This window comes from Varanus komodoensis, unplaced genomic scaffold (assembly GCF_004798865.1).
Source record: "Varanus komodoensis strain SLA01 unplaced genomic scaffold, ASM479886v1 scaffold4, whole genome shotgun sequence".
NCBI lineage: Eukaryota > Metazoa > Chordata > Lepidosauria > Squamata > Varanidae > Varanus > Varanus komodoensis.
In genome coordinates this window covers 4,737,126-4,761,977 of record NW_025335941.1, presented here as the reverse complement: position 1 = coordinate 4,761,977, position 24,852 = coordinate 4,737,126, and the positions used below count along the sequence as shown (strand labels likewise).

At 40.7% G+C, this 24,852-nt stretch overlaps 2 protein-coding genes across 3 annotated transcripts in view; one reads left to right on the top strand and one right to left on the bottom strand.

Moving 5' to 3' along the window:
* The window catches only part of TAB3 (TGF-beta activated kinase 1 (MAP3K7) binding protein 3), a 51,501-nt gene extending 47,870 nt beyond the window's left edge, over positions 1–3,631 (top strand). For both annotated transcript variants that reach the window (XR_006415877.1, XM_044441795.1), the window contains one exon: positions 1,932–3,631. Coding sequence is in view for 1 of the 2 variants with exons in the window: in XM_044441795.1 (XP_044297730.1) it covers positions 1,932–1,944 (13 nt within the window). In the remaining variant the exon portion in view is untranslated. The remainder of the gene's footprint in view (positions 1–1,931) is intronic.
* On the bottom strand, positions 2,808–23,185 carry LOC123029112. The gene is made up of 4 exons (XM_044441715.1): positions 23,080–23,185; positions 13,913–14,601; positions 13,709–13,827; positions 2,808–2,996 (listed from the first exon to the last, which is right to left on the bottom strand). Exons 2-4 carry the CDS (start codon positions 14,556–14,558, stop codon positions 2,808–2,810), a joined length of 954 nt encoding a protein of 317 aa, XP_044297650.1. The 5' UTR covers positions 14,559–14,601; positions 23,080–23,185.
* Positions 23,186–24,852: the final 1,667 nt, after the last annotated feature.

Here is a 24,852-nt window from a genome sequence, read left to right as displayed (position 1 = left end):
GTTATTTGTGGGGTGGTTTAGTGAGCATGTGGATGTGACCATAAGGTGGTAATACATCTCTCCAGCATGGTATATGTACAAAGTAACAAAGAACCGAACTGGGCTTGCTGCAGCACCTTGGCTTGAATTGCCGCCACTCTAATTAGCAGTGAGGCTATTGTGCTCAACATCCATCCAGGGCCTTGGAAGAGCAGAATTTGGCGTTACAGTGTCTGCAAACCACTGTTTTACCATTCATTGAACATAACATGGTTTGATACATGTAAAAACAAATTACCGCACAGTCCAGAAATGGGGAAATTAAAAGCACTGAATGTTGAACAAGATTAATAAGGTGCAATGCCTTCATACCAATCAGTTGCTGCAGAATTACAGGAGAGCTGCATTCAAATTTCAGCAGGCTGAGAGATGAGTCCTCTTTGTTAAGAATATCGTTTCCCTAAAACAATGAATTCATTGTAGCAGTTTATTTTGTTGAGAAAAAATATAGGCTGTATTTTTCTTGGTCTCATTTTTAAAAATGCAGTCATGTTTTCCCCTTTTTCTTCTCTATAACCTTTCTTTCCCACTTGGTTTTTATGTTTTCTGTAGTATAAATACATTAAACTTCTCTTGGCATGAGTGTTTGCAGGCCTAAGAATCTCTAACAGTTCACCCACCCACTGAACTATTTTTATCCTTTGATTCTTGCCATTGCCATCTGTCTTGCGTACAACTTAGACTATTTTGGAAGGATTTCAGTTTACTTGACTTGCAGCTCCCTTCTACTAGAATTACAGAAGTGCACAGCTTAATCAATCAATTATATCAGGTTTTTGGTACAGGTTGACAGAGCTTCACAGTGAGGAAAGAAGGGATATGATAGGCAACCATAAATATTTTTGCGAATTGGTTATACAGGTCACTTCATTCTTGTAGCTATTGGATGGTTATTTAAGAGGACCTTAGCCTTTCCTTTTTGCATTTAAAAAACATTTAACAGCTTGACTGAATGAAGAATGTCAGTACTGAAGTAAAGTAGAGCTTGAAGCTGAAATCAAGACCCGTGTGCTCTGTTTACCCAAGGACATGCTTAAGTGACTCCTTAAAGCAAAGGCTTCTTGTGGTACTCAAAATGTCCCTTCAGTAGAATGGCTGCTAGCTTTCTAGTGTAGCACATGGCTACATTCCAAAAGTGGACACCCACTGGCACAGCAAGGCCCATAGAAAAGACCTCTGGTGGCAGGGCCAACTTTTGAAACTTGGTTGTTGGTTTTTTTGCATATATTCAAGCAGAAATTAAAATAAGAGCACTGAATAATGAAATCAACAAGATGCAGTGTCTGAACTACTGCAAACCAAAATGCTGTGAGGCTACAGTCCCCCACCAGCTTCCTTTTGTCAGAATGCTTCTGAGTCTTAGCGATCCATAGATGTGTCCTGCAATTTTTTGGTGCTTTTGTTCATAAAAGTATATAGAGATCCATAAGAATCAGTGCCTTGGATCAATGTGTCATGCTACCACTGGCTAATGCGAGATCTATGATTTTCATAGTAGTTAACATAAGCTTTAATACAGTGCTAGTTTGCAGGCAGGGCAGGAATGTGTATACAAATTATGTGTACAAGTTCAGCTTTTAGCTCCCTATCATTTTGTAATTGGTTGCATACACCCTGCCATTCATTTAGTGGCAGTATGAAATCCCAGATGTGCTGCTAGGCCTGAAAAACTGTGTATAAGTTATGATACTGTTACTAGAAGTATTTTTTGTTACTTCTGCCAGGAGTGACTGAGTCTTAAGCAGGGGTCTTTCCCAGTCCTGGAGCTTCAGACCCAGCCCCTTTGACATGTAAAGCATACGCATATGCCTTACTGTCTAGCATAAATACCTTATGCAACTTTTGTGTGATTATAGATATGGCCACTGATTTTTAATATATTGTCAATACAGCCTCATGCCCTGAACCAACTGTTCAGTTCTGCCAGGATGGCTATCAGCAAGTCCAGTGAGGGAGAGATCACAGAGCACCTCAATGCAGAGGACTGTTCTACAGGCCATCACTTCGTCCTTCCTTCATACACAGAAGACGTTGATCACCAGCAACAGCAAAGCAAACCAATCCAACATGTGAAACATTCTGAAGTACCGAGTCCTAAAGCTGGTATAGATTTTGTTTTGGGGATATTTTTATTATTAAATTGAAGTCTTTTCAATCTGTCATAAATAATCCAAAAGGATCTGAAATCCCTTATCTTCACCCACAATAAGCCTCTGAACAACCTCACCAATTAGTGGAATGTTGCTGACACACAACTGCTAGTGTTGCTGACACACAAATGAAATAAGTTTGATTGACTGATTGATTTGTATCCCACCTTTTTCCCAAAAATGGCTCTTGAGGAAGTTTACAGGAACAATTAAAATTGATTGAAATAATAAGGTACTACAGTAAAATGCAATAAAAACAGTATTTCTGGGATTCTCATTATTAGTAGCAAAAATAGCCGGCAGTTAATACGTCAAAGTCCTTCTTGAATAAGTCAGTATTTGTCTGCCAGTGGCAAGACAGCAGAAATGGAGTGAAGCTAGCGTCACCCGGGATGGAGTTCTGCAGACTGGGAGCAGCCACTGAACATGATCTGCACTTGGGTTGCTATCAAATATACCTCTGAAGGTAGCAGTCTGGAAAGAAAGACCCCCCAAGAAGAGTATTCTTGTATTCTTTAGTCTTCCTATCTATGTGAACCCTTTATCCCAACTGCTAGATTTATTTTTAAAACTGTACCTCACACAGTATGATGAAATACATTTAGATTTTTTCTTCTTTTAAAAATGCAATTTCTTTACCTTCCTATAAAGCTTTCCAACATCAGCAAGATTCAGACTCTGTCCCTGTAAGAAAAGTTGGCCTTCAGGCTGCATTTTCTTCCTGGACTGATTAAATTCCTGTTTGTTCTCAGTTGGAGAATTTAGCAGCAACTTTGACACCACCGGCGACTCCCCTGTCTTTCTTGACTAACCAAAAAAATAAAATAAATACAAAATTAAAAAACATAAGATTGCATTTCAAGCATTTGACTTCCCTTCTGCTGTTAAATGAAAGTACTGGATATTGTGATGCACACCATTTTCTGTTTATTAAGCAGATAGAAACGCTGGTTTTTTTAAAGTCCTTTAAGCAGAACACAGGTTTTTGTATTTGTACAATCTAAAGACTTCATTGTATATTACTATTGCCGTTACAGCATTTATATACCACATTACAGCTACTTGATGGATCTCAAAGCATATAAGTCAATAAAATACACAAAGCAAATACAAATTAACAACTCAATTTCTTTATGTAAATATTATAACTATAAAGATTCACTATTCAAGGAAGATGGGAAAGAAGCACAGTCCAGATCCTCAGGAGCTAGAGTCAAACTTACTATTGCAAGTAACATTTGTTGAAAAACATATTTTTTCATTATTTGAAATACAAAAAAGTAAAGGCTCCTTAGCACAAATTTCTGTCTTGATTGGCTTTGTTTGAGGGGTTGTTTCCTTACACTCCTTAAAAATTCTGTTGCTTTCTATTATAAATGCAGGATTAGCACCCTGGTAATGTTTAGTCTTAACGGCTTGGGTCCTGGTTACCTGAAGGAGTGCTTATGTCCATATATGCCTGCCCGTCCCTTGAGATCAGCGGGAGAGGCCCTTCTCCGGGAACCCTCCGTGAAGGATATTAGGAGGGTTAGTACTCAGAGGAGGGCTTTCTCTGTGGTGGCACCCAACCTATGGAATGCGCTCCCCAGAGAGGTCCGCCTGGCGCCGTTGTTATTTTTCGGCACCAGGCGAAGACCTTTTTATTCAAACACTATTTTAACTGCTAATATTATTTATTTATTTTATTTTTCGGGCCAGGTCGACTCATATTGTTTCATACTGTTCGTATTTATTTATTATTGTGAGCCACCCCGAGGCTTCGGTGAATGGGACGGCATAGAAGCCTACTAAATAAATAAACAGTCATTAAAATTGTGAAATTTAACTTGATGGTGCTCCAAAATTTCCTGACCTGGCTCTTCTTCATTTTCTGAAGTGAAACAGAATAATGAAGAATGGTCTAATACATGATGTGTGTTGTTTTAATGTTACCCAAGAAGAGACAGATATGCGGCTGCTGATTTTAGTCGCAACCCTTCATCACCTTTTGCATGCAATTCAATCGTAAACTTGATAGTACTTGAATGTTGATACAGCAGCCTTTGGAGCAGGGTGAAAGAGCTGTAACTGCAAATTTACTGTACACAGAATCATAGCCTTCCTCTGGCAAATCTTTTTTTGTCCACTTTAATGCTGGGGTTCCAGTTTCAGAAAAGCACTGACTATAGACCTTTGCTTAGCTGCAGGCAGGAAGGTCAGCTCTCCTAGGGTAGACTCCTCTGAGAGAGAGGGTGGGGGGGGAGAGAGAGAGAGGGAGAGAGATCTAAAAAAAAAAAAAATCCTATAGCCTCTGGAACACATTCCTAGAGACCCTAAGATTATACCCTAATTTACTCTCTAGTGATAGCAGCTTCAAGCAGACATGAGGGTCATTTCTCATGATCACCATGGGTTAAACAAGCCACACTGTTAGTTTAAGTTGCAGTATATGCTGGGCTCCATTTGCCTTATTCTGCATTTGGGTGTAGATTGTCATGTCATCAGAACTTGGATGGCATGATTTATATGACTCGTGGCTCTTCAAACAAACCATGCAGCCTGGGTTTGAATTACATGACAAGCTATGCCCATGTAGGTAGACAAATGACACCTGGCACTTGATGGCTAAACAACCTGCAGCTTATTCAACCTGTGATGGTGTGAAGCAAATCAAGGTCAATCTGCCTGTATAAAGCTGGAGAGCACTATATCCTTATGCTTAGATTATAAATTTACAAATACATTCATAGGGTGCTTCCAGAGGATATATTTTTAGTGCAATCATGTTGTCTCATTCATGGAATTCAGAAAAAATTGTCATCTATTTGTAAGCACCCCACTGCAATATGTTCCACCACATCTTCCCTCTTTTTATTCCCAGAAAGTTAACCAAAGAGGGAAACAGGCACTAACTTGTAATTGTAAAACTCCTCCATCTTGAAGCACTCTTATAGCACAATCTTATGCTGTCTGCCCTTGATGTTGTAAGCTTCTAAACATGGAGGTTTATGTGTGCACCTAATGGGAAGGTGGAGCAGTGTCAGTCATCTTTGCCCACTGTACTTGGAACTCTCTATTTGTACAGAGCACTGGTTTGGGCAATCTAGATGAAGCATGGTAGAAGGGGATGGAAAGAAAGGAACCCAGATGCTGTTTTGATGTAATGCAATCTACTGCTCCCAGTCGTTTCCCTTTCCTGCCCCACCAGCATGCTCCCTCAGCCCTCTCTGCAATCAGTTTCCAGCTTCAGAGACACAGCAGGCACAGTCAGGGTATCTTGGAGCTGGAACTCTGAATAATGTAATGCCCCCCAGACAATGTTGGGAAGCGATAGAATTATGCCCTTAGTCTCAACTTCACTTCTGTATAATCATGTTTATATTAATAAATCATGATGGAAGTTTAAGGCTTATATTCAACAAAGCACAGCAAATGGTAATAAAGATGTACTTCTAACATATAGAACTTACATTCTTCCTCCACCTTTTTATTGAATATATTTTAAAATGTTATTTTAATTTTTTGTTGTAAGCCGCCCCGAGGCTTCGGCGAATGGGGCGGCATAAAAATGTTTTAATAAAATAAATAATAATAATAATAATAATAATAATAATAATAATTGCTGATGTTTGTATGTGCTAACCATTTGAAGCTACAGAGACCCAAACAGTCATAGGGATTAATGGAAGCTCAAAGATGATACAGAAATGCAGCCTAACAATATCACTGGGAATAGTCAGATAAAGCCTTTCAGTGCAATCAAAATGAAAAAGGTAAAAGCCATCTCTGAAAATATTTAACAGCTATGACATTGTGACAAAAGTCCTTGAAGCCTGAATCTGAGAAAGAAATCAAAATGGCTTATTTTAGAAAGAAAACGAGGCAGTTATAATCTGGATTTGGCAGATTTAGGTTCTGTTTGCTGTACAACTTCATGTAAGCAAAATCATGCATTTTATAATTTTGACACTGAAATGTATTACAGAAATGATTATTAAATAAGCTTCTAGCATAACACTGTTGTTTTTGATTAGCAAGTGATCATTGCTCTATTCAGATTTTATTAAAAGAAAAACTGATTTAACAGCACTTTCTATTTTACCTCTGCTATTTTATTCAGTTGGCCAGTATTCATTCTTCCAGATTCAGCATCCCCAGCAATCCTTCTGTAATGGCAGTACCCTCTGTTTACATCCAGAACATGCTTTTGTGTTGGGAATCAAAGCACCACCAAGCCAGAAGGCAGGGCTTTGTCAAAATGCATCGCTTGAGCAGCAGCTGCTGAAGTCTGGTTTAACGTGCAAAAGGCAAGGAAGACAAGAGGGCCTCTTCTGAGCAAAATGGAGCCCCAAGCCATATGGAACATTTTAGTGCACAAATATACCATCCAGACTTTTAAAGAAGATATTTCTTCTCATGTCTGCCTACCATGCATTTGGTTAACAACGTTAGCTAACACTATTTCCCCCATTTTAAGCAATGGGTTGCAGATTTTATTGGATTTCTTTTTTCAGGATTTAGAGAATATTTGAACAGGTATCTGGAAGAGGAGGTCATGTATATAAAAACTTCATATCTGACTGTCTGCCATGCACATGTGCTGGGTCCTGCCCCCTCCCCCCGTCTGTCTGTCTGTCTGTCTGTGTGAGAGAGAGCAAGAGAGAGATCAAGCAGCAGAATACAGAACCAGCATGATCAGCTTTGCATCTTATGCTCAGGTAGGCCAAAGGGGAAACTTCAACTATTTTTCTCCCGAGATGGATTTTGTAACTGATTTACATTAGCAAAAAGACAAAGAATTACCAAGCATGCACATGCCACAATGCACTGATAATAAGCTGTTGCTGGAAGTAGGTTTCTGCTTCCCCATCTCCAACAACTGCAAAGACAAATTTCTACCACAAGTGTGATTTTTCTCCACTCAAAGTGCACTGGGGTTGGACTGTGATGCTCTGGTAAGCAGGGCTACGAAAGACAAGTTGCTTATGCATAACCAGAATTGTCTGAGTGGCCATTTGTGTATTCATACACCTGAGCTGTGCAGATGCATGGAACTATTCAGGAAACATCTGTAGCAGAGGAATTTCAGAAGGAACCCCTTGTCCACTGTACTGTCCATAGCCTTAGCAGGGTCTCGTCTGTTCCCGCAGTTCCAGAAGACCAGCATTATGATCTTGGAACTGAGAGGAAAGAAACTTCCCTGTTTTACAGGAAAGCAACACTAGAGAGTGAACTAGGCATCAGCACTGGTACAGATAGCACTGAAGCAAGGTATGTGAGTGCACAGATAAGCACTCGAAGATCTACAGTTACAAGGTATGCAACCTGTCATTCTTCTTCATGGTCTCAGCATATCACACACGTGTGAGTAGGAAGCTGACTTACTGGTGGTCAGTGATACCATTGCAACAATGAAGAAAGGACAGTTCAGCCAGATGAAGAGTCTGTGTAGGTCTGAACATCCAGTCTGTAGTGCTTGAGAAAAGCTGAAAGAGCATTCCTTAGCAAAATTCCACTGCTGTTGCCCTCCAGTGAGTTCTATTCCAGCCAGTTTATATGCCAAGGAAAAAGCACGATCCACCCAGGATGCAAAATGTTGCAGTAAGACTAGCAAGCCTTTGCATTTCCCTTCATAACAAAATGAAATTGGCAAAATAGCTTGGTACAACTTTGAAGGAAGTTAGAACACTTCTCCCATGAAGGAAAGGTAAGGCCTCTGAGTCCTGTGACAGAGATGAAGGGGGAGAAATATAGGAAAGGCAATAAGAGCTGGTGTGGCGGTTAAGAGTGTTGGACTGGGACTCAGCCATGTAGTTGAATGACTTCGGGCCAGACTCTCAGTCCAACCTGCCTCACACAGTAGTTGTTGTGAGGATAGACTGAGAGAAGGAAGAAAACTATGTAATTTGTTTTGAGTTCCTTGACAGAAAAAAAAGGCTAGATAGATTGATAAAAATTCATGTCAAAGAAAACTGTACCTGGGCACAGAACTCCTTTGTTGCTACAGAAAGATAAGTAGGAAGGATCGATTCTGAGTACACAGAGTTCACTGGACCAGCAAGCTGAGGTAATTGCCACCAAAAGGGCCATCCACCAAGAAAGAAGATGGAGGTGAGTGGTGGCAAGGCGCTTAAATGGTTTAATAGTTAGAGCCTTAAGCACCACGGACAAGCTCCACTCTGGTACCGGTATGTGAACTGGTGGGACAAGACCGCCAACGCCACACAAAAAGTGTTGAACTAGAATGGGAAAAAATATGAGAGTAGTTTCAGTGGTGCATGGAAAACTGAGCTTGAAAATTGGATTTGAACAGGTGAAAATTTCAATCCACATTCTGAGAGTGTCTGTGCAAAATGTAAGATATGCTGAATGGAATGAGTCAATGTGAATAATCTGTGTAAAGGATGAGAAAGCCTTCCACTTTGCAGTGTAAGACCTCTTTGTTGCTAGCTTTTTAGCTGCATCCAGATCTGCACTGATTGCAGTATTGGAGACATATCCCTCACCAGAGCCTCCAAGCTGCCAGATGGAGCATTCTGATATCAGAATCAATCCCAATCCCAAGTGAGGAGGGTTGGTGTAGATGCAAAATTACAATATTCTCCCCAGCATCCATGCAGAAATGATGAAGACTATGCCAAACTATGGCCTCTGTTGAACACTGTTGATAAAGTTCAGGTTCTCCAGCAAGGAACCTGGTGATGAAAGGGAAAAGGTAGAATGCCAGCTTCCACTGGATGGCAAATGTATCTCCCAAGAAACCTGCCCAGTTCTGAAGCAAAACCTCTGGGATACCACATTATGTGCTCTAGCGAACAGGTCTACATTGGTTGAATCACAAAATTTGAGGAGCCATTCCAAAAATACATGTTTAAGAGCCCTGCTCAGAATCTGCCCAAACACCGTCATTGCCCGTGATGTGTGTTGAAGTAAATGTTATATCCCTTGATAACCACCCATTGGAACATTCAGAGGATCAAGTGGATTAGGAGGTTGGACCTGGTTCCACTCTGCTTGTTCAAGTACGTTGTGACCCTAGTATTGTCCATAATCATCTGTAGCTGCTGATGTGCCAAATGTGGTTCAAAAGAACTCAGTGCCTTCCAAACCACTGAGAGTAACTGATGTGATGTAATTGTTCTCCTGCATGTCAAAGCTCTTGCACTGCCACTGAACCATAATATGCTCCCCATCTGAAAAGTGACTCATCTGTAAAAGGAATGTCACTGCTGTTGTCAGAAGAGAGACTGGTAGTCCTTCAGTAAAATGATTGGTGGTCATCCATCAAAGCAGGCATGACTTTAGTTCTGGTTCCCTCATAGGCAGGTTTGATGGGTGCCATGAACTGTGTCAAAACACTCTTTGTCATCCAGTCTGAAGATCCACTTGAACTTGGGTAAAGGCAACAACTGATACTGTTGACACTGTTAGTCCCAAAGTCTTTGAATACTGAAAGCAGTGATCTGATTGTTCCTGTAAATTTTGTTTAATAGGGTGAATCCTGCCAAACCTGTTCTGGTAGGAGGTAGGGCAGTCTGATACAAGCACTGAGTATGGTTCCAGTAAATTAGATAGTTCTTATAGGAGCCAGTACCAATTCTTCTATGCTCACATAGTACTCAAATCACCTCAAGAAGGAAAATTTGGCAACAAGAACACAATGAAGATCTTCTTCCATGCAATCTGCCAGAAATCATTCATCCGGGTACTGGAAAATTTAATGCCTTGAGTTCAAATATGAGTACATACAACTATGCACTTTGCAAATATACTCTTTGATAGACCAAAGGTTGATAGACCAAACTGCATGATCCTGAATTGGTCATGTCTTGTCCCACTCTGGCCATGAGGAAGTGCTGGCTCTTCCAGTGGTTCATATGCATCTTTTAGCCCAATAGTTTTGTTTCTGCACAAGGGTGCCTGATTCAGATCTATCTGCTACAGGCTGGTCCTTGAAATCCCTGGGAGTGGTGTAAACCTTAACTTCCTTGAGGTTCAGAATCCATCTGCTTGGAACACATTGGAGGACAATGTGGCATGAATGACACTTAAAGGTGGGAGGGGTTGATCCAGAAGTCTGATGAAACAATTGCATCAGAGTTGCCACTTGCCCATAGAATCTCCTTTCCCTTTGCAAGGTTGATTCCAAGAGGGTGGGTGAATCCCTTTGGTATGTGAGAGATGGATGGGTGAAACTGTCTCTGTGGATCTGGGAAGGCTGCTGGTGAGTCTAGAGGTGGTAATGTGAAAGCTGTTCTAAACCCATTTTTCTCACATTGTCTTGGCATTTTCCACTTGAGTCCATAACCGCACCTGTTTTGGAACTGAGGAGTCCTTCTCCATCACAAGGTAGGTTCTCAATTCTTTATCTTACATCTTGTGATAATCTGGCTGATCTTAATCATCACCTTCACATTACAGACAGCCTGGTGATGTACCATGTTTACCTGTTGCTTGAAAATGTCAGTGCTTTTGCCTGAAACATCCCAACCAGAATGATAATCAGAGAGAGAGAGTTGCAAAGCAACTGCATCTTCTCCCAGTGGAACAGTTGGTATTTCAACATTGTCACCTGATAATTAGCAATTTAGACACCAAGTGTTGCTAAGGAATAACTCCCATCTCATTCAAGCATCAATCCTCCTTATAAACCAATAAAGAATGTTTTTGAGACTGACCTGGAGCAGAATCAGAGATGATAGCCATGGGTACTTTTCATTTTGTTTCTGCACTTTGTACATGCTTTCCAGACCTTTCAAGGTTGGATACCTTCCATGACTATTGTGCCATGTGAAGAGTAAGGAGAAAGTAAATTTTCATTGCTACCTCTAGATAAACAGCATCATTAATCCTCAGTATTGGCTGCTGGGTTTCCAGCCCAAGTGGATGTGCCATCTAAAACATTTGTTCGAAAAAGTGACCCATTTCTTCCAATGGTGAAGCAGAGCTTCTGGTACCCATGGCTGCATCAGGGGAAGTCACTGAAGTGGCAAGTGACAATGATGGTACTGAGGTTTGAAACAGTAGTTATCTGCCAGAGAGGGAGGAGTTTCTTGGATGCTTCTCAGCTACAGCTGAAGGTACTGGAAGTGATCAGGAGTGGTATTCTTGTCAAGGAGAATTCCTCAGAAAGGACACTGGAGGCCTAGTCTGTATCAGTTGCAAGGTCTTCAGTGGCAGGGCTGGCAACAGTTGAAATTCAGTCAACACTGATGGGAGTCTGACAGCAGTAGAAGGCTTTTTACATGCTGAGAGGAGACCTCTCCCTCCGTCATAAGAGGTGTTGCTTGGTGGGCAAAATTGCTAATCATCCTAATAAAAGGTGGATGATGATTGAGATGGTAAAGCCCACTCAGATTACCTGCCAGAGTCAGAAGATGGGGAATAGGAAGGGGGTGTCATGATGACTAAAGGTGTAGTCTCATCTATTAATCCTGCTCACATCTGACATCCATACCACAGAAGAGCAGAACACACCCAAAGGGGAAGGAGAGGCTCCTGACAGGCCTTGCTCCCACTGTAGAATTGGGTCTCAGTTTTTCAGCCTTCTGAGATTCACGCCTGCAATGCTTGGTCTTGACTTGGTTTCAATACAGAGCTTGGGATCAATGTGCTGAGCAGTGGAGGAGGAGGAGGAGGCATCTGGTATTGGTGCGTCTGGCCTTTTCATACTTCCAAAATGGGGTGTGAAGGCCATAAACCTTTCAGTTTAAATGTAATCCTGCAGTTGCAAATAAAGAAAGCAACTTTAAAAAAGTAAAGGAGTACTTAAGGAGAGACAGAAACAAACAGAGTAACCTTCACTAATAATGAAAAAAGTTCCTGACAAAGTAACCACAATGGTTGTCAAAGAGGAACTGAGGGCCCACATGGATATACATAATGGTGGGGAAAGGGTCCCTTTCAAAATTCCTCAGCTAGAGGAGTTTCCTGAACAAGAGGTTGTGCAAGTGCAGAGTCCACGGATATGATGCACAGAGACCATGAAGAAAGTAGGTGCTGGACATGGCCCAGGCTGAGACCACTGGTAGCATCTTAGGAGACTGTGGTAAAGCAGCTTCCTGATGAATTCTCAGTTTACTAAAGCCTTTAATCTTGCCACTGTCTAGAGTATTGGAACCAGTGATCGGTAGTTCTCCCAGAGTAATTTAGATTATTAAAGAGACGTGAACCTGTAGTTCAATTCACATCTGAGAAAGCATAACACAACCACCAGCTATGCTTACTTATTCAGGTACTTATTCATCTATCCAAAACTACAACTTTAAAGGAAATCTTGTCAGTGCATAATCACAGTTACTGTTCAGTATGGTATCAGTTCTTTTAGCTCATTTCAAAAGCAGATGTCAGGTTTTTTGTTTGTTTTAGTAATCTACCTCTCCTCTTCCCATTCCATTCCTTTTTCCTTGTGTGCCATGTCTTCTTATGGGCAGGATTTTAAAAACCTATCAGCTCTGGAAGGCTTTTTGGCTGAGAAATTGGATAAAGATACTTTGATATATTTTTTTTTGAAATCATGCAATAGTTTACTATGGGCCAATGACAGTGTCTTTGACTTCCATTAGATTATTCAATCCCCACCCACTGTTCCTAGGCTTGGGCTTTGTGTCATGGCCTAGACAAACTAGAGACATGCTCCTCTTTATCCTTTCTCCAAATGCAAGCCTTCATTCATCATTATACCTTCCAGATGCCTTAAAAGAATCAAGGGCCAGGCACGACATCCAACACAGCAGCCATCATCCTTCTATGCCACCTTTATAAAATTATAATTGGAGTATTTTATCTACCAGCAATGGCACCCTGCCTGTGGGATGGCATGCCGGAGAGATTCGGTTGGCACTTAGACTAGGGGATTTCAGTGCCAGGTGAAGGCCTTTTTATTCTCACAGGCATTTAAGGAATTGCTGGAGAACTTTTAGATTGTTGCACTGTTCATTGTTGTGGCTTATTTATTATGCACTGCACTGTTTTACCCCTTGAAACTGATTTTGTGTTATTTTACTACCATTGTTTATTGGGATTTTGTATTTCTGATTTTTAATTCACCTGCCCACAGAACTTCAGTAGCTAGTCAGTTCTGAAAAGGAATAAATGAATAAAAGGAAACTTCTCCAAACCATTCAATTTGCTGAGCCATCTCCTTTCTTGGTCTCCTCTCTTTCACTTGCACTACCAATCCATAAGCTGATGATTCTAAGTAGGGCTGCCAACCAGTCCAATTCCCAACACCCCCTGCAATCTGGACTGCTTCTATCCCTTAAAAAGAAGTTTGACATGCAAAATCAGCTTGCAAAGCTTTATTCATTTATTTCTTCCCCAGCTGCCACAGTCAGTTGTTTGTTTATTCTGAATGCTCTTCAGTACCAGCACCTTCTCTTGCCAATGATCTCTGCATGAAAGATTTTGCATTACCAATATATTCTGTATATATGATAATTAAATAAGATGCTGGACCAATGTAACAATCTCCAGTCCAGAAATATTTCTAATATCAGAATTCACACCACATTAATGATAACACAACTTTTTTTTTTAACCTCGTGATTATTAGAATTGCTTTCCCAGCCTGCTGATGCGGAGGTATTGTATAAGCTGTTTGGTGAAGCAGCAGCTGTCCAAAGCTGGTCAATCAAACCTGGATCTTGTTGATCGATGGCTGAAAAAAGGACACAAAGAAGAATGATATTTCACTGATGAACCACACAGCAACTCAAAAATCACGAGGAAATTATCCTGGTTACCTGAACTATGTACTTGATTGAATTGAATTTCAACTCCTGGAAGCATCTCTGTTCCTGGGACCAATCCATTTGAAGATTGCTTTGGGTAGTTTGCATCTCTGGGCCTAGGTGATCCAGCAGTTACTATAGGAAAAGCTGTTTTGGAGTCTATTGTGCAAGCAGTACCTGGGTTACAGTTAAGCACATTAGTACATACTTTGAAAGCGACTTCATCTCCAATTATATCATCTACTACATCTTGCTTATTTCTCGATGTTGGCTTATGCCCTCCATCTGTGCTTTCTTGAATGTCACCTGAAAGATTTGCCAGTGTGCCCTGTGACTGACTAGATCTCAAAACCTTCCATTCAAGAGGCAGGAGGGATTGGTAAGAAGTTAAAGATAATATATTATCGGCAGAGCCACCTATCCGATACCTTGAGCGCTTTAACGGTTCCTCATCTGGGCTCAATAAAGTCTGTAGATCCCAATCTGTTATTTGCACAATTGGCTCTCTTATTGGCTTCCTTCCAGCATCAATGTGATCATTCTCCCTTGCAGCAGTATCCTCTTGGACATCTCCAGTATGCACAGGAGAAATTTCAGGCTGATCTCCTTCTACTAGAAAATCAAGGTTTTCTATGGCTGCATTTGATGTTGGATCCATTGTGAGGGCCAGATTCCTTCAATTCCAATTATCCTTCTGAATCCTAAGAACAGTAATTAAAAACAAACAAACAAACATATTTAGACACATTTATGTGATATTCACAATACCTTATATTTTTAAGTAAAAGCGAGGAAGTTTCTCCTACTGGATTTTCTTGCCAACCAATTACAAGGCAGTATGTGTGAAAATATACAAGAGGCACAGTTCCTCTCTTTTTGGCCCATTCCAATAAGATGCTGACCACTGTGCAAACTGTGGAACTCCCTTCCCAAAGAGGTTTGGGTTGGCCCCATCATTCTTGAGTTTTAGGGTGGCGGCACTGAGGGTTTTATAACATCATGCCTTTCATATGCATTCATCTTTGGGTTGTTGTTGTTAGTCGCGAAGTCATGTCCAACCCATCGCAACCCCATGGACAACATTCCTCCAGGCCTTCCTGTCCTCCACCATCCTCCGGAGTCCACTTAAGCTCACTTGACTGCTTCAGTGACTCCATCTAGCCACCTCATCCTGTGCTGTTCCCTTCTTCTTTTGCCATCTATTGTGGTGCTGCACCCTATTTCCAAAATGAGCCAGTTAGCTCATTCACTGTTCATGTTGCTGCGTTAATGATTTACAGAACAATCCTATGATTGTTGGGGGTGGGGGATGCTAAGAAATGAATGTTTCCAGGAAATATGCTAAGAATGCTGTTGCTAGAGAACAGTTCTACCTCCTAAAAAAAATAAATGAATGCTGTTACTTGGAAAGATCATTAAGCAAAGTGTCTAAATGGCATGCATGTTTGTTGGGTGTATGTTTTGAACTCATACTTAGGTAGCATCTAAAAACACATTAGTTATCATTATATGTCGCTAACTCAACCTAGTGAAACACTGTAAATTAGCAGAACAGTCATATTAAAGCACATTTCAAAAAGATGTAACTGTTTGTGTATATAGTAATTATTTCTCAATATACTTTAAAAGCAATTTTGAGGAGCATGCAATTACTATGTTGTTCAAGCTAGTTTGAATATGTGTTTGGGAAGTTAATATAAATTATGGAAAGTAGATTTGTTTTATGGCCAGTAAAGACATTTCAAGATGCAGAGCATATTTAACAGCTTTGAGGTATATTTTGATGTATAATATTCTGCAGAATAAATTAACACAAACATCAAGGTACTTTTTTAAAGCCTGCTTCACACTGAGGTCAACAGTGCTGAAGCAAAATAATCTGTGAATATTCATTTTTTCATTGGAAGTTATAATTAGAGGAGGCTCTAATAAGGACAAATAAGTATCTATTCTCCACTGGATTTTTATTCTGATCTATGAGCACAATTGCAGGCTGCACTCTTCATTAAACCCCCTGAGAATGTGCAGGTCCTGAAAAGACAGCTGGTTGTGCAGCAAGTGAGAAAGGAAAAACAGCAGGGATGAAGTCAAGGCAAAAGGAAGGGTGTTGAAGCAGGAAAGTGGGTCAGAGCAATCGAAATAATGGCTCAGGTCAAGGGAAGCACGGCTCTTGGACAGAAAACTCTTGTGCAGCCAATAATTGTCCCCAGATGATAGCAGGGTATCATTTGGACAGTATAGTCCAAATGGGTCTTTAAATTTGGCAACTACAGTTGGACCCTTTTCTTATGAGAAATCCCACCTGAGGTACAGTAGGATGGCTCTGAGAGATGTTCAGACTGGAAATATAACTGTTTTTGGAGAAGAAAAAGAAGCACTGAAACTTCTAGAATATGTTAGAATTGTGACTATCTGGGAAACATAAAGCTTTTCTGACTAAAATAAAATTTCAAAACCTAAGAAAAATTAGTGCCTGGGCATGAGAAAACTGTTACAAATGTGAGTCAGTGGAAATAGAAGAGTGAAAGGGGCAACACAACGATAACCTTCATGTTCACCCAATGCCTACCTTTGCTTTTTTGCAATCGGTACAATTTTTGCCTTCACAGCAAATTCAGTGCTAAACTCGACAATGGGGAGCTGCAGCTGCTGGTGGGTTTGTGGGGTGGGGGAAGCGAACCATGGCTCCCTGATCCCTGCAAGTTGCTTACCCCATTTTAAAAGGATGCTCAAATATATGGCCAGCTGCAGGTTGGACCGGTGATGCCCTGAATTCAGGTTTGTGTGATCGATGCTGCCTTGTATTGGGACTCTTTGGCCAGCCATACGAACAAAGGAAGCTGCTTTATGCCAAGCCACGACCTTGCCCTACTGAGCAGTGTTGCTGATACTCACTGCAGTATCCCTGCAAGGTTTCAGGCAGGATTCCTAGGCATACTTGGAGATACTGGCGACTGAGCCTGAGTCCTTCTGCATACATGATGCACCCTATGACTGAGCTGTTGCCCTCCAAACAAAAGCACAGTGTAGAACAGAAGCTTGTGGGTGTGGATCTGTGCTAAAACTTAAGGAAAGAGTGCTACCAGTGCATGAATAGCAGAGGACTTGGCTTTCCATCCAAGAACTGAACACAGTTCTTTCATGTAATATCTGCTGTCGTTCATACCTTGGCCCCTAGCTGTATACATTTCAGTAGCTTGATTTAGAAATAAGAATCTGCATCATCATTGCTAATTTTAAACAATTGAAAATCAATCTGCCAATGACTCAGAAGAAGAGTTTGCACAGCACAACAGTCTTTGCTGTAGTGCATCGTTTGCCCCAGGGCCTTACCCATGATCAGGCGCATTGTGAATCCTTGAACTTCCTTCCCCCTGGTCGTGCCATGAGAATACTGAGGGCACTGCGCATGAGCAAGTCTTTTCTCCCCTCCCTACACTCGCAGTAGCAGCAAAGAGTGGGACAGGGGAGCAAGGACTACTTCAGCCAGCTGATAATCCAGCCAGTTGAAGCTATCTCTGCTCCATGCCACCACCTCAGCTGGCGGCCAGGCCATCTTTTGCCATCTCCCTTGCCTGCTCCCAGGGCAGCTGATTTGGGCACAATGCATCCTCGGGGGCAGAAACCACTGAAGCCTGGTGGATAGTCGCTGCAGTTACCCCAGCTCCTCCACTCACTGTTGCCCCAGCAAGCAACAGAAGGGTTGCTGTGGAAGCAAAGAACTCTGACAGCCACTTCCAAAGGCCGCTTGAGTGCTCTGGGGCAGCTAGCAGCAGCCTGGCCCATAAGCGATCCTATGTATATTTGGACAGAAAGTCCTACAATTACCAGCATTCCCCAGCCAGCATGGGAAGTTGTAGGGCATTTTTTCCTTGTCTAAACAGGCATAGCATTGCATCCTTAAGTCCCTAACCCTTCCCCAATGCAAAGGGGTAAGTAATTCTGGAGCTGAATCCATAAGACAGATAACTGGAAGAAATGCTGTGGTTGCATCTGAAGCTTATTTTAAAAATGTTTATTCCCTTTAGCACACTTCAAAGGAGAGAGTGTGTGTATGTGTGATATATGGAGAGAGAAATTGTGGACAGTTCTCTTGGATACAAAGTCTATTAGATGAACCCAAATCTGCCAAGGGAAATACTGAACACTGTTCATGTACTTTCTTCAAATTAGGTTTTCAGTTTTGGATGGGTTTTCTATTGATTTCAGCAGAAAAAGTAATAAGGTCCTGGAACATATTTTCATCTTAACTTTTTAATGACTGCTTAGGACTTTTCTTCCTGCACTCCTTACCTTCTCTAATGTAGGGTATTTACATACGCATGCATTTTAAACAAGGAAGATAGGCAACTCATTTTGTCATTTCTTTCTCAAGAGAATGTGTTTTCCCTGGAAATAATTACTAGAATGAAAAAGGGACAATTTAAGAATGGTCTGGCTAGATTAATTTTGTTTAGAAGAATTCTCCAACTCAATGAATTAGCTGAAAATGTTAAATAAGGAAAATATCGGTACTAAACATTAAAAATATAACATGCAAGGTATTTTTAGAATTGGTTTTCAAGGCCAGTTTTCAATTTTACACTGTGTTGAACCGATTGAAATGGTTGTAGCAGTTAGTACCAGTGTTAAAGCTGAAAATGTAATGTTTCTCAATTGCATGATTGTTAGGGTGGACGGGTCTTATAAAACATATTATCCCTGTTCTAGCATCTGTATCTCTAACACGAAAGAGATTAACTGCAGGGACACCTCAAAGACTGAATGGTATATGGAAGCACGAGCTATTCTTCCTCACAAGGAACACACTATTCTGGGGGTCAGACTAGTTGGCCGCAAGGTCCCCTCTGACTTGGTCTGTTTCTATGTTTCTATTTTTACAGATTCAGGACACCTTTAGAAGTGCTAGTACTCAAAAGTAGTTCATTTGTAACTAATTATGCTAAGTTTGAGACAAAAGGGACAGAAAGAGAGCCCTCAGATTTATGCAATTATCATCCACAAACAAAGACATGTTTTCTGTTCTGACCAGAGACACCAAAATGTAATATTATCAAAGTCTTTAACTATGGTAACTAAAAATCCACAGGTATAAGGAGACACTAAAATGGCGTAGCTGACATCAGATTTGGCAAACCTTAAACTTGCCTAGAGTAATGCCAAACAAAAACTTAGGACAAAAAAGTGATGTATCAAACATGCGTCCTAGTACTTTCTCATGCAGAAGTGAGATATGGATTACCTCCCGCTTGAAAGTGGCAACCACCCAATCGTTTTTCTGTTGATACTACATTCCTAGCAATGTAAGACATGCACACACTGGTCCAGGCCAACTTATTAGACACCTGGACTCTTATTCCATATACTTATTCCTATATTTAGTCCCTTTTTAAGGACTAAAGGTCCTTAAGGTCTAATGGAGGAGGGAAAAATCAGAGACACTGCTCCCAAACCCCTGTCTGCCAGTCTCTTGAAGATACTTAGGCTCTGCTGAAAAAAACAAGGCATCTCTGTCACCACCCATGAAATGGGGAAAAACAAACCAAGGACAATTGCTTTGAAATGCTAAAATGCTGACAAAGGAACATCCCCACCTACCTTCTGTGGCTCAGCTGCTCCTTGGGTCACTTCCTAGTTATGTAGCTTCTGTAGAAACTCTAGGAAGTCTTGCAGGAGCCACAGAGCCTTCCAAGGGCAACACCCAGATGATTGTCTCAAGGACAGTCCAACAGACTGACCCCTCTCCTTGGCACCTGCTGCTCACACCCTCTGTGGTCACCAGGGTACAGAGTGAAGCATGACTTTGCACACTCTTAAAAATAAGGGAAAGAAAGCAATGGAGCAAGGAAGGGGAACATGTGTAGTGCATGCATTAAAAGAAATACTGATTACAGAAAAGGAGGCAGGATATAAATTATACACTGAGATATACTAAAATTTTAGAAATGAGAAGAGTAGATGAGATACCTAACATTAAAGAACCAAAATGATCACCTGATTAAAGTTAAATGCAGGTTGAGTGGGATAGAAAAAATATTGGTTATAAACATACCTAGTGTTTTTACTGCAGGATCGATGGGAGCAAGATTAAAGCTCCTGCCTCACACCCCTGTGTATGTAGAGCTCCATGTATATGTGTGTGGCCCCTGGTAACCAATTGAAACCAAATAAGATAATTAAGATTGAAAAGGCTATGCATCTTTGAGCTACTATATGGAATCCTGTATGAATCTCTGTATGGAATATAGTCAAAGTGGTGGACAGAGTATAAAAGTTTTAAATAAATAAATAAGCATTTAATGGTGCAAATTTAGGGACTGGACAGTATAGGAGGGGGAATTTACACAGAAGTAGTGACTACTCCAGAAGAACTGCAAAAAGGTGGGGGGGGGGGCGTCAATAGCTTCTCTTTCTGGACCTGCTGGAGATACACTGAACAAGAGGACAACACTGACAAGCTTCAGCTCAGCACCTGAAAACAAGAGGATAACATTGCCAAATGGGAGATATTTCTACTCCTTTTTATTCCTCCTCCTTTTTAGTGCTTCTGCATTGCTTAGATGTTGCAATGTATGGCTGTGAAAGTTGGACCATAAGGAAGGCTGAGCACTGAAGAATTGAGCCGTTGAATTGTAGTGCTGGAGAAGACCCCTGCGAGTCCCTTGGACTGCAAGGTGACCAAACCAGTCAGTCCTAGAGGAGAGCAACCCTGACTGCTCTTTAACGGCCAGATACTGAAGATGAAACTCAAATACTTTGGCCACCTAATGAGAAGGAAGGACTCACTGGAGAAGAGCCTAATGCTGGGAACAAATGAAGGCAAAAGAAGGGGACAGCAGAGGATGAGGTGACTAGATGGAGTCACTGAAGCAGTCGGCATGAGCTTAAGTGGGCTCCAGGGGATGGTGGAGGACAGGAAGGCCTGGAGGAATGTTGTCCATGGGGTCGCGATGGGTCCGACACAACTTCACGGCTAACAACAACAATTGCTTCGATGGGGTTTTTCCTTTGTATTACTATTGTTTTCTCCCATCTCCATCACAACTATGCACAAATTATCCTATATGTAGTCTTCTTCTCTCAATTTCCCTATATGTTACCTATCTGGCTTAGTTGCTCCTTTTGGCAGTTGAAACATACATAGTAATTGACAAGACTATACTACAAACATATGACAGAGATTTTCATGCTACCAGTTGCACAAATTTCAAGATTCCCCCATGTTTTTTTTAATTCAGTGTGTACATTATTTGCACAAGTGACACAACCCATATATGAACAAAATATTTCCAGTTTTAAGGAAAACTCAACTGCGGTCTATTGCTGCTTATCAGAACAAAAACACTGCAGAATCCTTTTGGCTGGAAATAAGGGGATTTTCAGTGTTGCATGATGTTGTTCATGGCCAGGCACTGAACATTCAGGGTGGTACCACAGGCACTGTGCCTCATTGTGACTTAAAGATGCCACAATGAGATGCATCATGTTAGGCAAACCCAGTCAATAGCTTGCTTAAGACCTTCTAGTAAGCTCATTATAGAAATAAGTATTGAACCACAGAGTATCTCATCTTCTAAGCCTCTCAAAGTGTAATTGTCCTAAAATGTCATGGTGAGAGCACAGGCATGTTCAGAGCCCCAGGTTATCAACCACTGAGATGGAGCTCCAACCACCAAGCCTGTGCCCCACCCCCACTGGCAGGGGGTGCAAAGAAAACTGTGCCACCTGCCAGTCCCAGGACTGCGACTTGGAAAATGCCTATCTAGATGAAATGCAGGAGAAGAGGCGCTACAGCAGCGAGCCTTGCTACCACTGTCCCTTGCTCCGTCCACTGGATGCACATACATTTCAGAGTTTGGAGACTCACATGAAGCCAGAGCAGAAGGCATTTGATTGCAGCCTTAGCCACACTGTTTCAGCTGGTAAGACCAGCAGTTAAATTAACACCATTGCTAGTTAATGCTGTCAGGACAGCTAATCTGAGGGTGGAAATGTAGACATGGATTACTCTTAATGGGTCAGAATTAATATTTTCTGTTCCTGCATTCCAATACACAGGGGAATCATGAGAAGAGAAAAGTAACAGGCAGTACCAAGACAAAATTCTCAATCATATGTCAAACATAACTAAAGAAGAAATGAGACTAGAGGATTAAAGGGTGATTTCTTTTCAATGAAAAAAGTTGCAAGAGTTTCAGCAATTCTTTTGAGGGACAGAATGGAAGGCTTGGTGTAAGAACAATGTTGAAGTGAACAGAGAGAACATGACCTGAATGATGAGTGACAGTTATGAAGTGAAAAATTAAGATCCAAGGAAGTAGCACAAAAGAGAAAATGAAAGGAAAGGAATCAGAAGTCCTATCAGTCTGAATGTTAAAATCTCCAAGGATGAGTATAACTGAACTCAGGAGAACAAGCAAAGCTGAGAATCAAAGTCATAAAGAAGAGGTGCCAGCATCAGAGAAGAGGAATAAAAATGGAAAGAGTGCACCATTCTATATTTGGTGATTTGATGTGCTGAACTACAGAGTGAAGGAGTGTAGATTCTATCACAAAAAAAAGAGTGTAGATACAATCACATGATAGATTTTACTTCCCCTCTTAACTGTTAGATAGGAAGCTTAGATTTTAATACCTGCAACCCTATCATATAATGAAATTACTTTTTTCTAGCTGTGTAGCCATGGGTGTGGGCAGGAAATAACAGTAAAATCAGGGCTGAAATAAAAAAAATAAAATAAACTTCACCTATTCACTAAAGGGAAAAATAAAAATTGGACTATCAGCTGCAACTATGTAGCAAAAAGAAGAAAATACATAACTGCTAGATACATCTTGAACATAGGTTAAAAATTAAGCCTTAAGAAATCAGTTCTAAGGGATACAGTGGGGCTTATTCCCATGAAAGAATGCATAGGGTTACAGCATTGGATTCTGTTTAAAATCTCCCACTTAATAAATATTTCAACATAGGAAACATTTAGGCACTCTAACAATATGATGTTCTATTTTCCTTCCTCAGGTTTTGAAAGATAAGTGACACATCATTACTAGAACTGTTACACCCGATAGCAGCAAATTAATTATGTGAAAAATTTTAATGGGCAAATTGCTGCACAGACAACAATTTAAGCACACCCTTAAACAAGCACATTTGCCAAATTTCACTTAATACTTACCAGAAATGCAGGAGCCTTGAACCTTCAGAGAATGGCCATTCAACACAGCTATTTAATCTTTATTGCAGTAAAATGTCTCAGTTGCAGCAGATGTTGATGAGGCCATCTGGAAGAAGTAGCGACAGGACAAATAAGTAAAATGTAGTTCTTTTTTACTGCTCTCTGAAGAGCCTTAGCTAAAATGTCCTTCTAATTTAAAAGCATCTGGAGCTATTTATCACAAACAGTTTAGAAATGCTACTGGCTGTTATGGGAAAATACAGAACAAAATAAACTACAAATGGTTGTAGAGCCCACCTCAGTGAATATAGGTCCTAAGTTAACTGTGGTTTTTGGTTTTTGTTTTGTTCCTTCTTGACTTATCAGCATGCTGAATACTACAATAGTTATTATAAACTAGCAAAGCAACTGACACACTTACTGAAGCAAGCAATCTATAAAGGTTCAGGGAACAGAGAGAAAAGAATCCATGTTTGCACTTTGCGCACATTGATATTTGATATTGGCTGCATGCTGTATGTTTGTGAAATCCTTTCCCATTTGTTGAGAGGCAAAACTGTACACAAATGGTATGCATGTTGCAGACATGAAGGAAATTGTTCCGGTAAATTTATGAATGAGTCCATAGGAAGGAGAGGACGTGGTAAAAGCCATAATGAGGGGAAAGTGAGAAGTGTAGCAGAATGAAATAAGAAATGAAAGGAGCAACAAACAGATACTAAAGTATGGTGACATATTTGGTAGATACAAAGTTAGTCTTGGTTCTTGTTTCATGCCATTAAGTTGTCTCTGACTTCTAACAACTCTATGCGTGAATGCCCCTCTGTCCTCACCAACCTTTTCAGTTATTGGAAACACAGGGCTGTAGCTTGTTTTATGGAATTATGAAAGGCCTAAGGAAGACCTTTTTATTTAAACAATATTTAAACAATATTTTAAATGTTAATTACTGTTTTTAATTTATTGGTTTTAAATTATTGCCGAGATGCTCCAAAATTTTTAATGTTATTTGATGTTTGTTTATTCTTCCTTGTAAGCCGCCCCGAGGCTTTCTGCGATGGGGACGGCATAAAAATGTTATAAATAAATTTCTCCATTGGGTCGTCTTCATCTTATTCTGTGTTTGACTTTCCCTAGCATTGTAGTCCTACCTGGTGAAACTTTCCCTTCTCATGATGTGCCTAAAGTATGACAGCATCTGTCTTGTTATTTTTGTTTCTAGGGAAAGTTCTGGTTTTTTTTTTTTTATTATTATTATTATTATTATTATTATAACATTTCTATGCCGCCCCTTGCCGAAACCTCGGGGCGGCTTACAACACGATAAAATACAATGAAATACAATAGCACATAATAAATTACCATTAAATACAAAATACAAAAAATACATTGATTTACAAATATAAGATTAAAATTATCAGTATAAATTAAGTAAATAAAAATATAGGAGGAGAAAGAGAAGGAAGAAGAAGTTGCCCTGGCCAGATCATATGTTTTAACAATTCAAATGATGTTTAAATAAAAAGGTCTTTACCTGGCGCCGAAAAACCAGTAACGACGGTGCCAGGCGGACCTCTTTGGGGAGTGAATTCCATAGGTTGGGTGCCACCGCAGAGAAAGCCCTCTTCCGAGTACTTACTCTCCTAATTTCTTTCATGGAGGGTTCCCGGAGAAGGGACTCTCCCGCAGATCTCAAAGGGCGGTCGGGCATATATGGACGTAAGCGCTCGTTCAGGTAGCCAGGACCCAAGCCGTTTAGGGCTTTGTAGGTCA